Raw genomic sequence first — 17,371 nt, 5'->3', positions numbered from 1 at the left:
CTTAAGTGTGACAAACATGCAAAAAGAGTGAGAGATCAGGGAGGGGCTAACACTTTTTAAAGACCATCTGCTGAAAAGTTTAACATTTATCATTTTGTGGTACCACTTTACAATAAGTCTCCCTTTATAGAGGCTTATTTATGTCTTGTAGACATAATTTTAATCTGTGAACAACTTTATTATGCATTATAAAGGCCGAGAGTTGAAAAAAAAAAAAAAAAAAAAATGAGCCAAATCTTATTTGGCTAAAACATTAAAATTTTATAATACATATATCTAGAGTTGCTATACTAAATATTTCAGTCTGAAGTACAACCTTGTAAGCTCAGTAAGCTTTGTAAACATCTAATGTCCTACTTTATCAAATCATTATAAAACAGCCACAACTATCAAAGGGAGCCTTCCTGTAAAGTGTACACCCTGACAAAGGAGAATATTACACATTAGAGTTTACAAGGTTGTACTTTAGACTAAATTACTTGGTATAGCAACTCTAGATGAGATACAAATAGAATTTAAAACATTAGCAAAATTCATATTTTGCTCACCATCTGGCAAGAAACCAGTTAGTTTTGTCCCTTTGTCAACATTTATTAATGCATAATTAGAAGTTAACGGTAACCTGTAATCTGTAAACAGTTAACTGTTTACAGATTAATATAGCTACAAACTGTTTATAAGTCTCTTGATTCACTCATCTGCCATCATTTAATGCTGTAGCTAATGGATCAGATCAATTCTTTGGCTTCTTGTGATATCAACCTAAATGAGAACACTTGTATTTTTTTCTCCTCTTAGTGCAGTTTTTAAAAGCTTTATATATTTGTGAAATCCTGAAAAAAAAAAAAAAAAAAAAAACACATTACTCAGTTTGTACCTTTGTAGTTGTTTCTTTGGAATGGGGGATACACACCATTGGACAGCATCTTTAAATTGCCACAGTATACAACAGGATTTTTAATAAAAACATTTAAACACATTCTCTTGAAATCCCAATTTGAAACACAAAAAGAATCCCAAACCAACTTAAACAAATAAAAACATTTGTAGCACTTAGCCCGGACGATGGGACACGACAGAACAAGTTTCTAAAAAGATTTTAGGACAGATTCACTAGAAGACAGGAACAGGCAGAAGGAGCAAGTTAACTCTTATAGCAGTGTCGTTGTGATAAGCTGTGTGTGGCTTTCATTGTAATCAGAAACAGTTTAAACCTCATTTTATAACTGTGTTAGGCGAATGTGTACAGCCAAGGCATCACACAAAGCAGATTAACATGCACAATTCTGACCTTACAGTCCTTACTGTATTGATTATTTTACAATAAAGCCATATACTGGATGACTGAGTGAACAACACTGCAAAAAATATATATTATAGGAAAAAACAGTACAAAAATATAAAGGTAGGCAGCGGTTAGTTTTTGCATCATATCAGAAAGCTCTTAAAACCTCAGCGGTTCCCTCTGAGAGCCCACCGGGTGGGGACGGGGCTGGGGGGCGGAGAAGGCTGCCGAGACCGCAAGATATGCGAGGACGGAGTCAAGGTCGCTTCCTGAGCTGCGCGCGTGTTGTATTTACGCGTCGGGGTGCGCGTCGGGAACAGAGAGTGGAGGAAGGGCCGCTTCTGCGGCGGCCGGTTTTCCACTTCGCTCGGCATGCAGACCCTCTTGTTGCAGGAGCCGGGAGTGGCTGGTGTGGCGAACGCTGCCGTGGGGGGCTGGGCTAGCCCCGCCAGGGTGTCCGCTTTCCGCCGCAAGTCTGCTTTGACCAGTGTCAGGTCGTTCTGAAGCTCCAGCAGGATCTGGTTCTGAGAAGAAGTCAGTGGAGAGGGTTAGACGGGACCACAGGAGGAGAGGGGAAGGATGAAGCTGGAGATTACGTGCTCAGCCCAGTTAACGCCTGGTGAGGAAGTTAGAAAGCTGAATTCAGTTTTAAAGCTGGCTGTGCAACAGGAATGTTGGAGAGCAAAGGGAAAAGGAGAAGAAAAGCATTTCAAAATGAGAAATGAAAGTACAACAAAACCAAGAAAAACTAATAATTTACCACCGCTTAGGTGGATATTAATCAAAAGGCATTTCAGCGATTAAATGTTAAACTGAATCATGACACAATTATATATTTTAAGTGTTTAGTTCTGATGATTCTGGCTCACGGCTAATGAAAGTCCCAAACTCTGAGTCTGGCAACACTGGATTGGACACATTCAGCCCAATGACCAGATGTTATCCAGCTGTGCAGTGCCGCACCACACAATGCTGCCAAAGTAACAATACTCGCTTCATCATGGCGTTACTACGTTGCGACATAGTTTGCAGCGGATTAACTCGTCGTATTGTCGTCACACGTCGACTGTAATGAACAGGAAGCGGAGGTTGACCACAGATCAGTAATGGAGCGAGATTCTAATGAATGTGTGGCTATTTTTTCTTTTATTCCATTTTCACGGATGAGAAAATCAGAAATGCTCGCGTCTCTTCGCCAGTCCGCACGTACCCGTTGTTGCTTCGAGCGTTATGGGAACGTTCAGGAAGACGGCGGCAGCAGAAACGGCGGATAAGTCGTGTGAGATAAATGTTCGCCACATCAGAATTTATTCAACAAATGCGTTTCCATCTCCACTTTAGCGCATTTACTGTTTTTGTTTGTTTAAAAAAAAAAAAAAAAGTCAAAAACGACCTCAAGCGAGCGTAAAAAAACCAAACACGTTTTGGTGAAATTTAGTGAGGTAATTTTAATTTTGCCATTTCCATCGACCTTATCTAAGGTGATACAAACGTTGATGGAAACACGACTATTGATGCCGTTATTCGTGCAAGAGCGCCGATCAAGTAATGAGACGTATCGCACATGCCAATACTTATTAGCTATAAGCCACAATCCTCTAAACAGAAATGCTTGAAAAGAACCACTGTGTGTAATAATTCTATATAATAAACAAATTTCTTTTTGCATGGAATTACTGAACAATTATTTTTTTCAATCCAAGTCTTCTTGACAGAGAGGCACCTGTTAGTTAAAACTATTAAGGAGCTGACTTATTTCCTAAATATGAATATATATGTTTTTAGTGTTTACTGTTTTTACCTGTTTGGCTATTCTCTGATCTGCAGCTTTAAGGGTGCGCCTCAGCCTCTCCCCTCCTGTACTGCTGCAGCAAGCTCTTTCCCCAGTCTGGAGATCCACTCCCAGCTTCTGCAAATCCTGTCTGAGCTGGTGCAAGTTCTGTTTAATAAAATAAATAAATAAATGAAAATAAACATTTCGATTTCCTCTGTTAGAGGGAAGATGACCGCTTTGTAACGATGGGGCTGTTACTGACCCGCTGACCGTCCTGCAGCTTGCGCTCGGCTGCAGTGGTGAGGGCGCCGGCTGTACCCGTCGCTTCCAGCTTCATTTCTGCACAGGCGAACAAAAGGAACACGCTGCTAACACTAAACTAATGTGAACACGTGGCTGGAGGTCGGCAGTCGGAGCGTACCCTGCGTCTTGGCGAGAAGCTCGGCGCGACACTGGCTGAGTTCAGCGCGCAGCCTGTTCACTTCGGTCTGCGACGAAATGCGGTGAGACCGCCGAGGCCCCTGCGTCTCTGCGAGTGGCGCAGTGATGGGTGGGTCACCTTCCTGCCTCTTCTTTTCTTCGAGGGCAGCAGTCAAATCTTCGATTTCCTCGTCGCGCTCCTATGAAATAAACCAGGCATTCACACATCAAACACAGACTCCTTCACATGTCGCATCACAACGACAATACTTTAGCAAAAAACACGGTTCAAGTCCCAGAATATACAGCACTCCAACTCTTACCTTCATCTCCTGGGTGTAGAACTGGTTCCAGTATTTCTGCAGGATATTCACTTTGTCCTCACACCTCTTCTCAAGCAGAGCACTCTGAGCCTCCAAGCTCTCGCTGTCAGACAGGAAGGCAACTCATCACCCGAGTCCAACACAGTCCAGCTCAGCATTTTTGTTTTATTTCAGTGCAACTCTTTAATGTAAGCCAGGATACCTTTCTCTTACTGCATCAAAGAATTATTCATTAAAAATATCGAGGTAACCATAATCTACTTTATTATCGACTGAGTTTTATAATTTATTATGAAACAATACAAACATTAGCCCTCTTGATTTGTGAAATCTGGATTCAACAATCCTGCAATAAACAGTTTGTGATCTGGCCTTTATTTATTTGATCATTATTCAAATAAAAAACAAAATATAAAACGTTAAAGCCGAACCATGCTTAAGAACCACAAGACCAATTTAAAACTCAAATCTAAGAGGATCGAGGAGGACAAAAAGTTGAAATGGCCCTTTTTAAATGAGCACATGCTTATAATGGGTTTCTAGCAATGACTCAAAAGCATCAATGATTGGAACAAAAAATTTGGAGAATAAATTTTTGGTGCAGCAAATCAGAAATAAAGGATCCCAGAATTGTCTGCTGGTACATTAGCGTGCTAGTCAGGACCTCCTGCTACCGTTTACATATGGCCTCCAATGTGTAAAAAGCTAAAAATAACTTGTTTATCTATGCTGCCCTGGCAACTTTGTCCACGTTATTCATTTTAACACCCCTGCTGTAGAGGAATAAAACTCAAAGTGAACTCTGATACAGACGAAGCACACATACGTGAATCCTTCTTGCATTCTTTTGATGAGTTCCGTCATTTCTGAGACCACCTCCTCTCTCACATTAGCCTCGAGGACCTCTTTCTCTTTCCGCTGGCGCTGCACCTCTCTCCTCAGGACATCGATGACCTGCAGCAAGTACTGAATAACGCAGTTCGCCTCTAGGTTAGTGAAATCTTTTTAGATGTGCGTGGATTCAAACTTTTCTTTATGATCTTCCAAAACACCCCCCCAATTAAACATATCTTTAAAATGTATCAGTCATTTAAAATAAACTGGTAAATAATTAAATATATTAATATCTTATTGACAAAAGATGGACATTAGTTTTTATATTTTTGAAAATATAAAAACTAAAGAGATATTTGCCCAAGATTAACCATTTAACAACCACTGAGCAACAATTGGACAAAAATTTGAGTAAAGAACAAAAAGGGATCAAGTGCTGTTGAATGTTATTAGTTTAATTTGTCAGTCTTACTATTCATAGTGGGCCCAACTAACCCTGCTCTAATCAATGTGAATGATTCAAGGCAAAGTATAACCAATTATTTAACAGGTTCCTAAAACATTTCAATAATGGAGATAACACTAAATAATTTTGTGATACATTAGTTTGTGCACCATCGTTTAGTGGGCAATACAGATTAGTTTTGCTAAATGGGGAATTGTTAAGTGATCCAAAAGAATAAAAAAAAAAATTGATGAAGGACAATACCTCCATATTCAGCAAGGTAATATCCCCATCTTCAACATCACTTTCCTCCTCTTCCTCTATCACAGTTTTGTCTTTGCCATTCGGTCCTTGTTCTTGGAGCAGGGACAGGATGTAGGCCACTCTGGTCTTCGTGGACGGGCCATGGACGAGCTGAGACAATCAAACACTGATTTCAGCCAATTCACATTTTTCCCTTAGTAAAATGATGTTAGAACGTCACTGGAAATATTTTTTCCAGCCTGGTACAGATCGTATTAAGTGCAGAGAGGTTAACTCATTGTAAGAAATGCTAATTACTTACAAGCCACAATTACTAATTACCCCTTTTCCATTGAATGCACCAGGCTTTGTTACACAAAAGTGTGACTTTTGGGTTATTCCTGCTAGGGGCCATCTATGTATGACAGCCGAATGACGCGTGGGACATAGTGAAGGAAAAGCTGCAGTACCACTCCGGTCCAGCGGGTGGCAGCAATAAGACAGTCAAACAGACAAAGGCAGAGAAGTTGCATCATATTCTTTCAATCATGTGCTACCACTCATCCGGACTCCCGAGAAACGGGAGGACAAACCACAACTGATGGCGTTACACCGCCCCCAACCCCATTTCTCACCGCCAGGCTCCACTCTATTCTACTCCTGTAAATAAATATAAAAAAGGCACAACTTCTTTCTGCCTGCACAGCTTTGGGACCGCAATTGGGTATCGGTGTGTGGAGAGGAGACTACAAGTTCTGATAGGACCGTTATTAAGCATGGCAAAATTTTGATCACAGTAAAAATTTATTTATCTAGGTAAAAAGCTGTAAAACTCCTTTTTCTCTGCCACGGAAAGTGAGCCTGCTATGCACATACGCACAGTTTACAATTAACTCAAAACGACAAAAACATCCAGCCAAGCTTTTAACATTTGATATCCGTTATGCACAAATATCCCCCACTAACTTAGTAAACGCGTTAATGACTTTTCAGGCACGACCAACATGATCCAGTCTCTGGGAAATCAGACGGTCTAGTCGTCTGAAATCACTGCAGTCTTGTCTGTGAAACTGCAGTGGATCAGTGGGTCTGTGCCATTCCCGACAAGTCCAAGCAGAATTAAATCGGCTCATAATCCCGATGAACTGACTGCACAGATGAAGTTTGGAGGTGTACTTTCTCACCTAAAATCACCTTAAAAAAAAAAAACAAAAAACTTTTTGTGATAAATTAATATTATAAAAATCAATAAGTTTGTAAACTCCTCATCTCCCAACTCCACCCTTGTGGTGGACAGGTTTTCTCACTGCACGCAAAACCGCCCATTCAGCAAAGTAAGGTAATGTTAAACGTGTTGCATTCACTGATCATAAAAAGATACAAGTTGTTTGTTATTAACCTACCAGTCACCAATCTGTATCACACTTGTATCTCAGACAGTTTATAACTACACAAACCAGAGATTTCCATTACCTGTGTAGCTATAGCAGAGAACTTGAGTGCCTGAAGGGTCTCGTCATAGATGGAGGAACATGGGTTGATGTTGACCACCATGGAGGAGGTTCCTCTGCCGCAGAAGAAGCCCTGCAGGATGCGGGTCAGTTTGCTATCCCTGAAGGGCACTACCTGCGCGGGTCTTGACCTGCCAATGCATTTTAGATCGCCGCTGAGGTCAAAGACACTCTTGAAAACTTCAGCCCTCGTATTTTGCCTTCTTCACAAATGTCATACTTGTTCTGGTTGTGTCTTAAAGCAGCGATGCAGCGCCCCAGCGTCAGGAGGGAGGTGTTGATGTTGTTGGCCTCCTTCATCCTCTCGCCGTTACGGTGCTCTTTACAGCGCTCGGACCCGGCCAGATCGCACACAGTCAGTCTACAAAGGAGATAGCGCTTAGCTTTACTACTTTTACAAACTCTAAAAAACAAAAAGGAATTTAAAAGGTTAGTTGAGAACATACTCGCTGATCCGCATGGCCTGGCCTGAACTGGCTTCTGGGTGAACATGAAGGACACGGATGGAGAAGATGCTGTGGCTAAATAGATTAAGTTTTGGAAAAAATAAATAAGTGTTATTCAAATAAAAAAAAATTGTGGACACATGTCAAAAGAAAGCTTTCGGAAATTAAAGCATAAAATGGTCAAACCTTCTGCTTGAGTTTTGGTTTAGATGAGTGCTGGCAAAGCTTTGGTTACGACGGCCAGCCTTCAGGATCCTCCAAGCTTCCTCAGCGCTGCGAATCTGGATCCAAGTGAGGTCTGATGCCACGAGAGAGGGGAAAAAAAAAAGCAAACAAAAACAAAATGACCTCAATTAAACAGAAATACTGGAGGTAAGTCACAGAACAAGCTGTGAGAAGACTTAAGTCACATTTAGATATTTGATTAAAGTACTTTAAATACAAGTAGTATTGTGAAGAATGCAGACTGACCTTTGACATAGGGGTTGCCCTGCTTGTCGTCACTGAGTCGCAGGGTAACTCTTTTTCGGGGTTGCTGGGAAGGCGAAGCATCCAGCAGGTCGTACAGGAACTCGTTGTAAATCTCAAAGAAGGACACCCAGATGGAAAACTGCACCCCTTCCTCCAGGTCGGCGCCTCCGCTGAGAGAAAGACTGTCGGGATCCAGACACACGCTCTCTGTGTCTGGAGAGGGAAGGGAAGTATCAATTATCATTTCCAGTGCTTTATAAAACAGCTGATTGTATCATTTCATACAAAGTCTATATATGTATTAATCTTTAACTTGTATAGACTGTTTTTTTAAATAAATATTACACTTGATGAATTGTAAGGCTCCATAGTTTGGATGTTGCACAGAGAACGTAAATCTGACCCTCTTCAGAGCGTATTGTCCCCCTCTGTACATGGCTCACCTCTGGTCAAAATATAAGAAAGCCAGTATACGAAGGCCGCAGGTGGCGAGTACTTCTGAGGAAACCGAGATGAACTAGTGCAGCAGAGCTATTGTAAACGGCAGAGTTAACACCATAAATGCAGTGCTTCAAACTTTTGACGCATGATTTTAATCCGCCGACTAAACCAGTCTGAGGATGTGATGCTGGTTTCCCTCACAAGTGTGAAGCGCAGTGTGACATGGTACCAGTCAGACTCGGTATATGTGTGTCTTATAATGGTTTTATAGATAGTTTGTCTTGTCTTTGTTTTTAATGGAACAACAGTTCAGAAATAAAAGTTGTGATGATTGGTCTGTAGGGTGCGTGCCTGCTGGAAATGGCTCTACATGCTCAGCTAGCTAAGCTAATCAAACATTTTAGCATCCCTTCCTTGCTTCATCCCGCTGGGGGAAAGTGTGGGAATTATAGGAACTTGTCACTAAAAATGTAGGCAACAGGTACGCTTGAATTTTTAATATATTTTTAATAATGCGGCAGGTTAGTGTCCAAATTTAGTGTCCGTTTTGGTTTAAAAAAAGTATTTTTGAATTTAATAGAAATAGCCGCTGTAGATATGTCTGGTGTCCTCTGTTTTCTACCCTGGATCTGTTTGGGTATTCTGACCCACAGTATGTTTGTGAACGCAACTGTCTCAACATTCAGGGAGACGGATTTGGCCCTTAAAGCCGCCATTAGCTACCATTACTTTGTTAATTTGCAGGTAAATGTTAATATGATAGTAGCATCAATATGTTACATAACTACATAATCATGAAATTCAGGTAACGGCTAAAAACATATTTTTAATAGCTGGTTGAGGGTGTCGATGTCTGCGGATGTCTGGAGGGAAAGAATTCCAGAGACTGGGAGCAGCTCTTCTCCCCGTGGTGCTGAGGCGGGAAGGAGGAACAGTGAAGTGAACGGAAGAAGGTGCTCTATGGGTGCGGGAACTTAGATTTGATGTGAAGAAGATCAGGAAAGTAGAAGGGAGTGAGGTTGTGGATGGCCTTCAATGTGCACGGAAGGATTTATTTTATTTATTTATTTATTTTTATTCTGAATCTAACGAGGAGCCAGTGAAGCTGCCTTAGGACTGGGGTGATGTGATGAAATAACACTAATGTATGTTTTAGTCTCACCTTCGAGCTGAGAGGCAATGTGTGTGGTGGAAGAAAGGCCTCCAATGCCGCTGTCCCAGGCTGAGGTGGTACCAGCTCGACGAGAAGATTGATTTTCATCCTGTAACACAGAGTGGTTTATGAATGAATATCTGCCAAACCTTTTCATTAACAAGCTTTATAAAACCGCTGAAACCATTGAGGTCATAATTCAAAGAGCTATAGATCAGACCACACTGATATTTTAAAGCAAAGAAAATACATAAATAAAATAAAAAAAAAAAAAAAAAAAAAAGAACAGAGTACCTAATTTAAGTACATTCGGTCAGTGGGTAAGAGTTTAAAAACATTTCACCAACTCACCAGTGCAAAACATCAGGGTTTATACAGGAATTGCAAAGTTGAATTTATGACTTTTTTTTACTACCTCTGCAATATTTATACTACCAATTAAAAATCTAGAAGCAGCCGACTGCGCAGACGCCCTGAAGATGTCCAATAACATAAAACTATAGCATCATTTTATTTAGACTTAACATTTTAATTACTTGGAGTGCTTAAGAAGTCCTAATCAGTGATTTATGACATGGTTTCTCTTCACAACTCTGCAAAGTAGTAAAAACATGAAAACAAGCCATTTAATTAAGGCTGATCTGTTTTTATTTTCCTACGTCAAGTAACGGCTTCAAGAAATAAGCTACCCACCTAAATCTGCTCATACCTACATCAAGAACAGTGATAAAAAGTTGCAAATAAAAACTACTGGAACCGTGACAAACTAGAAAGGACAAAGACACACATTTTTTTTTATCCAACACACAATGAGTAGGAAGGAGTAGGATATTATAATGTAATAAAAATATCTTCCACCTCTTTGAGGAGAGAGTTTCTCCGGATTTCCTCCGCCTTGATCTCACAAGTGTCAAGCTGCCTCACATCCTGATACAGGACCGGCTTCAGGTCCATGGCACCATAGAGACGACCCTGCACCTTTCTGAACAGAGACACCAGAGCCCGCGGCAACAGGCCTGCCTCTCGACCACAGCCTGAAGGGAAAAGTTTCAGTTTTAAGGTTAGCATTCAACCCATTTAAGTGGTTAGTCATCTAATCACCTGCCAAAACATACTTAAATTAAACCGCTAATGTACCTTGAATGGTGTAAGTCTTTCCAGAGTTGGTGACGCCATAAGTGTAGAGGAGCCTATTTTCTCCTTTGAGAACATCATTCACCATCTTCTTCATTGTGCCCTCATAAAGCTGTTGCTGAGTCGATGCTGGACCATATATCTATAAAAAGAAGTAAATCAAAAACAGTTTAGGTTAGCCTCTTTTTAAATATAAGGTTTTTCTTCAATGTCTTTTTTTTTATATATACACTACTGACTCATACTTTGATCTCAGGTTAAAAAAGTGTCCAACCTTGGTTGCTTATTCTTCAAGTCAACCTGGTTTCAAGAGTTACCCTTAAAATGTATATAACCACATTATGTGCCTAAAAAAACAAGACCAAAAACTATTTGATCATGATAAAATAAGGGTTACATACACCAAGCCTCCATCCTGATTGTGTTTTGATGGTCCTTTTAGCTGATAAATATAGCCCCAGAGCTAGGCGTGATTGGCAGACATAAATAGAGATAGCGCCATCCAGCGACAGTATCGCAGAACTATCATAATGTCGGTTTGCTTAATTAAGAAATCAAAATTAAATGCAGGAACAAGCCTGACCCTCTACAGTGCCTCGCAGTAAAGCAGACGGTGCCAGCAAGACGTGATAATCTTTCATAAAAACTTTGTATGCAACCAGAGTGAGCTACTGACATATACATTATAAAAAGAAAGTCAAATAACGTGGCTATGCACCTCTAAGAAGAGCAGGTAAACCTGTGACTCTCCTACCTTTGAGAAACTGAACTTGTGAATGCTTTGGGTGATTCCCCTCTCTGCCATCCTCATGTTCTGAGACTCAGCTGGAGCTCTGAGCAGCAACGTCTGCTCATCCTGGATAGACACACAGCCCTAGAGAAAACGAGTGACTATCATAGGTGATTCAAAAGTAATAAACAAATATTTCAGAGACAAAAAACCCCCGCTAATAGTTACAAACACCAGATTTTCCTACCTGCTCCTCTCCTTCTTCTGAGTCAGTAAGTGGGCGAATGCGCAGGAAAACTTTCACCCTTTCCGAGGTTCCCTCATCCACGTTGCCAGGTTTCTAAAAAGAAAAAAACATTAAGATTTACTGATTTAATGCTGTATATTTGGTTTCTTCTTTTGCAGTCAGGGAAAGTTTTAGATAGCGTACATACAGATAAACATTCAAAAAGCGTTGTGCTTTGCTATATCAAAAAAACGTATGGGCAAATCAGCAGTAGTGTGACTACAAGAAGGGAAAAAAACAACAACAATATGCTTTTGTCCAGTCTCACCAGCTGTGTAATGGTCGACCTGGTTTCGAGCCCCGGGGAAATGACAGAGATCTCTGGTAGACGTGGTCTGGCCATGCCTCCATGCTCTGCTGCTGTGGACTCAAACACAGCCATCTCCTCCTCCTCATCAGAGCGACACCCATACGGGGGAGACAAACACAGCGCCATGCTTTCCTGTAACAGCAAACCATCATGAGTTTGTTTGGGGCGAGAGCTAGGGTGTGCAAATACCTTTCAAAAATAAGAATTTGTTCAGTTCCTGGGTGCTAAACTTGAACAATTTTAGATTCATTTGTCTGATGACTAAAGTCAAAAACGTTATTTGTTTTTGTATCAAATCAGATTCAGTGTCCTGAGAGAATATGGTCTAATCAGGCTGCATCTTTTTTTTTTTTTTGTAAAAACATTCAGAGCTCATAGGGTTGCTTGTGATGCTAAGTGAGAGGACATGGTTAAGGGCAAAAGTAATTTCATCTTTAAATACCAAAGCTGTCAGACTTAACTTTAGTTAATTGTTCTAAGTAAAACAACGTTATTTACACTTTTAATGACAAAATTGTTTACGTCACCACCACTTGCTTTAGCAGGTAAACGTAAACTACATTTTTTGTTTTTAAATGGGAGCTGTAGCGACATCTAGAGGCAGGGAAGCAGACTGCACCTGGCAACAAGTTAATTAAAAAAAAAACATGTTTTCATTAAACATTTTATGAAAATTACTATAATAAAATCCTTTTAATTGTCGGCTATCGATCGGAAACCATTATAAAAGTCCCTTTTAGTCCTTTAGGTTTAGAAACATTGCTCTGGGAACTGCTTGCACAACAAATAGTTAACACGCTAACCTGGAGACATTCGGCTAGGCTACAGTCGATTTTATGACACACGAAACACGCGGAACAGGAGGCCAAAATAATGCGAAGTTGTGCAGTGTAACAGACCGTATGATAAATTTTTAGTTAAATCACTCGTCTTTTGCAAAAATGTGCGCACATTGCGACCGGAAAAAAATGTATTCTAGAGATTGATTAGCAAGTTTCTGGAATATATTGAATCGAAGACGTTACACATATACCTTCTTCGAAGACTTACCAAACTGCAATTCTTCGAGGTGACTACATTATTAATTGTTATTTTTTTAAACTACCCACCTTTAAAGCAATTGTTTGCTTGCCTTGAATGTCGATATAAAAAAAAGCGAATAGACTCCAGAAACGCAGTCTAGAAAATGTCCTCTATATACTACAAAAAAAAGCAAGTTACTTGCTTTAAGCTTGTTGTATCAGCACCTGCACCAAAACACGTTGCCTATCTTAACTTCTCCAAACTCCGGCTGACTGGTTTTACTCGACCAAATTTGTTTTTTTTGAACAATGCTTCGCCCTTGCCCAGCGACCTCTGATTGGCTGATACTCACCTACTGTCTTCTCATTGGCTAGAACAGTCTTCCTCATTTATATTATGGCGGATTGCAAACAACATTTAGGCACATACTGCCACCTACTGTACAAGCACACGTAATGATTATGTGGATTTTAAAAATTTTTGAACAACGCTCTACTGACGGATCTGACGCTTGAAACGTCTCCTTCTGAACCAAGTGACTGATAAATCCCATCTGCGACCTATTTACTTAACCTTATCAAATATCCTTCTCCTTTCTTGAAAATGCAACACACAATGTAATAAATGGTATATATTCAGAGTTCTCCTTTAATGCCACAATTCTCACATTACTGTTATTTTTCTTTATTTTAAATAAAGTGTTGTTTAGTCCAATGTCTACTCTCATTCTTGTTATGATTGTTTCCTCTCTTCTCCTCCATTCTAGTTCTTTATCAATATAGATTTTTGTATCTTCCTATACCATCTGCCTTCCTGATCTTTATCCAATCTTTTGTTGCCAATTTTCTATTCCTTTGTTCCTGATCAGCAGAAATGTATATCAAGCCCTACCTCTGTTCAGAGGTACAGTTTTGTAAAGATGTCTTCTAGATTCTGTAGATTTCATACTTAAAATAACAATAGGCACTATTTCTGCTATGTATTCTGAAATATAGTCAGTTAATCTTTTAGATATTGATATGATAAACTCAGGGATATGCACACCAATTTGTACATGATTCTGTTTAATCTTTGACTCATCTGTGTAAATTTTGAGGTAGATGTAGTTGCTGCTTCCCAGATATATAGCAGTCATGATTCTAACTTCTTATCTGTGCCAGTCTGTCTCCATTTTTAAGATTCAATTCAATTCAATTCAATTTTATTTATATAGCGCCAAATCATGAAACATGTCATCTCAAGGCACTTTACAAAGTCAAGTTCAATCATATTATACAGATTGTTATATATAAGATGTTATTGTTTATTTTGACCACAGAATAAAGGGTGAGACATGGTAAACTGTATGTGTTCTAGTTCATATCTGTTAGCAACCTTTTAGTTGTCCCTTCAAACCCATTTCCCTTGAATTTGGAGTATATCCAGCAGTCTTGTAAAAATCTCTTTGAGCTATTTTCTTCTCCACTACTTTTTAACCCAATTCAGTATATCAGAGCAATTATTTTCTCTTCTCAAAACATAAAGGGATTTCACTTGATTCAATTAGCCATGGGTTGATGGGGGTGGATTTCATAGCAGCCGTGCATGTGTAATGCTGAGTACTGCAGTCTGTCCAGTTTGAGAAGGAATGGTTTTTCTCTTCCATTACAGTGACTTACAAAAGTATTCACACCCCTTGAACTTTTCCACATATTGTCACATTATAATCACAAACATAAATACATTTTATTGGCGTTTTAAATGAAAGACCAACACAAAGTGGTATAAAATTGTGAAGTAGAAAGAAAATATACATGCTTTTTTTTCTTTTTTTAAAATAAGTGTCCTGCTAGACAGGACACTGGGAAAAAAAATAAAAATAAATAAATAAATAAATAAAACACTGGAAGGGGCATTGTGTATTTTAATGTATGTTTCCACCAGCTTTGCACATCTAACTGAAATTTTTGCCCATGCAAGACACCGATCACTTAATGAGCACCCCTGCTCTAGATAAAATGTAGGGCACATTTTCCACAATAACTACATATTTACATGTTGTAGACACTGTAATAAACACAGAAAAAAAAATATGCAAAGCCTTTTACTTAATTCAGTCAGGTAAATCCAGTCCAGTAAATCGAGGCAAAAATCTGGAGGTTGTGTGACTTCTTCACCTGAGGGCAGGCCTTGTATACAAATGTTGGACCCAATAGCATTGTGACACCAAACAACATGACCCAAAGAGTATGTTAATGCAGTTGAACCAAAAAAAAAAAGAGTTTTTTTTGGGATGACAAAAAAATGTTGTAATTCTGCAACAGTGGGTCTTACAGGACAAACCATCTTTCCTGTCCCTGCTGAAGAGAAGCACTCCCAGAGCTTGACGCTGCCATCACCATATTTGACAGTGGGGATGGTGTGCTCAGAGTTCTCAGCCACACGTAGCGTTTTGCAACTTTGGCCAAAAAGTTCAATGGGACAATGGTGTTCTTCCTGCAACTCCTCTGTAAAGACCACATTTGAGCGGTGCACAACTAATAGTTGACCCGTGGACAGATTCCCCCATCTGACCTTTGGATCACTGCAGTCCGTCCAGAGTCACCATTGGCCCCTTGACTGCATTTCTGATCCGTGCTTGTTTGGCCTGTAAGTCTAGGTGGACAGCCATGTCTTGGTAGGTTTACAGTTGTGCCATACTCTTGCCATTTCCGGATGATGGATGGAACAGTGCTCCGTGATATATTCAAAGCTTGGGAAATCTTTTTACAACCTAGGCCTGCTTCAAACTTCTCCACAACTTCATCGCTGACCTGACTGGTGTATACCTTGGACTTCTTGATGCTGTTTGCCCCCCAATTTTCTCTTAAAGGAACAATAAGTAATAATGATACCAAGTGGTTAAAATCGTAACAATACATACATGCTGCCTTTCACGGAGATGCACCATTTAAGCAACGGTCCTGTGGCTGTGAAATTCCACTGAATTATTACTTCTACAGGACAGGTATATCATGCTGTATTATGTCCTATTTCTGGTCTACTTCTCTTACTGGTTTCCATGTGTGCAGGTTGCTGCTCTTTTGCCAAGATACCAAATGCTGCACTCTCTTTTGGGAACCCTGGGAGCTTCGATATGATTGGCTCAGGAACTAGGAAGTAAACACGGGCTACACTCTGAACCAAAGTAGTTCCGGACCGTACCTCTAGGTTTCTAAGGAAAAAAACCTTGACTAAGACATTGTTGATGGATGGAACCGATTGTTTATAGGGAATGTTGCTTCCATCCTGGGTGACAAATGAGAATGATTTCGGTTGATTTTACAGTAAATATCTTACTTATATCTCCTTTAACCAACATGCGAGGCCGTCACAGAGCACCTGTGTATGTACTGAGATTAGATTATTACATAGGTGGCTAGTCATTAGCAAACACCAGGCAACTTCTGAAGGCAATTGGTTGCACTCAGAGAGAAAGGTGCTGAATACTTTTGCACACCACACACATATATTTTTTTTATTGACGTGTGTTAAACTGATTCACTTTGTACTCATCAGACAGATCTTTTACTGTTTTTATGAACCAGGTTTACTCAGATAGTGCACCACTGTCTTGTGAAGTACCTCAGGGCTCAGTTTTCAATCCAATTGTCTTTTTGTTGTATTTGTATCCTTTGGAGAACATCCTACAACGCCATAGAAATGTTTTCTACCATCAAACACACACTTGAGATACCAAACCATAAAGAATGACACTCTTATATGAAGGTAATCTTGTTCCACCTTCATAAATTACCTTCATAAATGTACAGTAGGTGGCAGTATGCACCTCCAAAGTTGTTTGTGACCTGAATAATAATAAGAAGAATGATTTTTCTAGAATTTGGTTCAACTGGATAATATTCAGTATAAGTTGGAGAGTTTAATGCTTTGTTGGGTTAGGACCTGTATAACCCCACCATTATACAATGTCACAGAAATGGACACATTGCTGCAGTTAGACGAAAGAAAGAAAAAAACAAACAGAGGTGTCCCAAAAGTGGTGATCATAAATTCAAAGAATATGAAGATGATGTTCAGGAAAAGAGCAGTAACTGTGGCGGTCAGCAGAGAGATGTATGGGGAATGTGAAGTCACAGAAAGTTAAAACAATGAATAAGAAAAGCTATTCAGTCAGTAAAGAGGGTTAAAAAAAAAAGAAAGTTGGAGAATGTATAAAAAAAAACATTTGAGAGGGGCCAGAAAGAAGGAAATTATACAGAAATAACAATGGACCAGCTGATTTTGTTTATTGCTTATGTCATCAATTGCCCTGATCAAAAAATAAAAGAGACATTCTTGGAAATGAAAGATCTCTCGTGGGAACATGTTACTAAAAAACTTGAAGCAGATGCTAAGCCGGGTGAACCAAGTGAGAGGACCAACTGATTTATTCTACAATGGATAAAAGAAGTGTTATAGCAAATGGACAGAGAAACCACAGATTATTTATTTTCAGGAAATTTGGCTGAATTTAGTGATTAAAGGTTATGTTTGCTTATGGAGAGACGGAGTGGAGGAAAA

The 17,371-nt window shown here is 39.7% G+C and overlaps 1 protein-coding gene across 3 annotated transcripts; it reads right to left on the bottom strand.

The window, feature by feature from the left end:
• Window positions 1–874: 874 nt before the first annotated feature.
• Window positions 875–13,124, bottom strand: kif20a (kinesin family member 20A). Of its 3 annotated transcripts, none has more exons than XM_036143178.1 (19): window positions 12,916–13,123; window positions 11,765–11,938; window positions 11,458–11,550; window positions 11,235–11,354; window positions 10,484–10,622; window positions 10,205–10,380; window positions 9,356–9,455; window positions 7,753–7,965; window positions 7,468–7,579; window positions 7,282–7,356; window positions 7,056–7,196; window positions 6,798–6,966; window positions 5,346–5,495; window positions 4,629–4,768; window positions 3,803–3,905; window positions 3,481–3,679; window positions 3,322–3,398; window positions 3,087–3,224; window positions 875–1,809 (listed from the first exon to the last, which is right to left on the bottom strand). In XM_036143178.1, the coding sequence occupies exons 2-19, from the start codon at window positions 11,930–11,932 to the stop codon at window positions 1,453–1,455; spliced, it is 2,670 nt and encodes an 889-aa protein (XP_035999071.1). In that variant the 5' UTR covers window positions 11,933–11,938; window positions 12,916–13,123; the 3' UTR covers window positions 875–1,452. The 3 variants fall into 3 exon arrangements, with proteins under 3 accessions (XP_035999071.1, XP_035999073.1, XP_035999072.1); XM_036143180.1 differs by having other exon boundaries at window positions 1,782–1,901; window positions 12,916–13,124; XM_036143179.1 differs by lacking the exon at window positions 875–1,809 and adding an exon at window positions 1,844–1,943 and having other exon boundaries at window positions 12,916–13,124.
• Between the last annotated feature and the right edge of the window lie 4,247 nt (window positions 13,125–17,371).

The sequence above is a fragment of the Fundulus heteroclitus genome, chromosome 11 (genome assembly GCF_011125445.2).
Source record: "Fundulus heteroclitus isolate FHET01 chromosome 11, MU-UCD_Fhet_4.1, whole genome shotgun sequence".
NCBI lineage: Eukaryota > Metazoa > Chordata > Actinopteri > Cyprinodontiformes > Fundulidae > Fundulus > Fundulus heteroclitus.
This window is presented reverse-complemented; position numbering and strand designations above follow the sequence as displayed.

What these genes read in the sequence shown, in the direction of transcription:
- kif20a (XM_036143178.1), bottom strand. Translation starts at nt 11,932, where the DNA reads ATGGCGCTGTGTTTGTCTCCCCCGTATGGGTGTCGCTCTGATGAGGAG. An exon ending in TTAAGACACAACCAGAACAA is followed by an intron (nt 6,967 to 7,055) that starts GTATGACATTTG and finishes ATGCATTGGCAG; the next exon opens with GTCAAGACCCGCGCAGGTAG. An exon ending in ATCAGAGAATAGCCAAACAG is followed by an intron (nt 1,810 to 3,086) that starts GTAAAAACAGTA and finishes ACTTCTTCTCAG; the next exon opens with AACCAGATCCTGCTGGAGCT.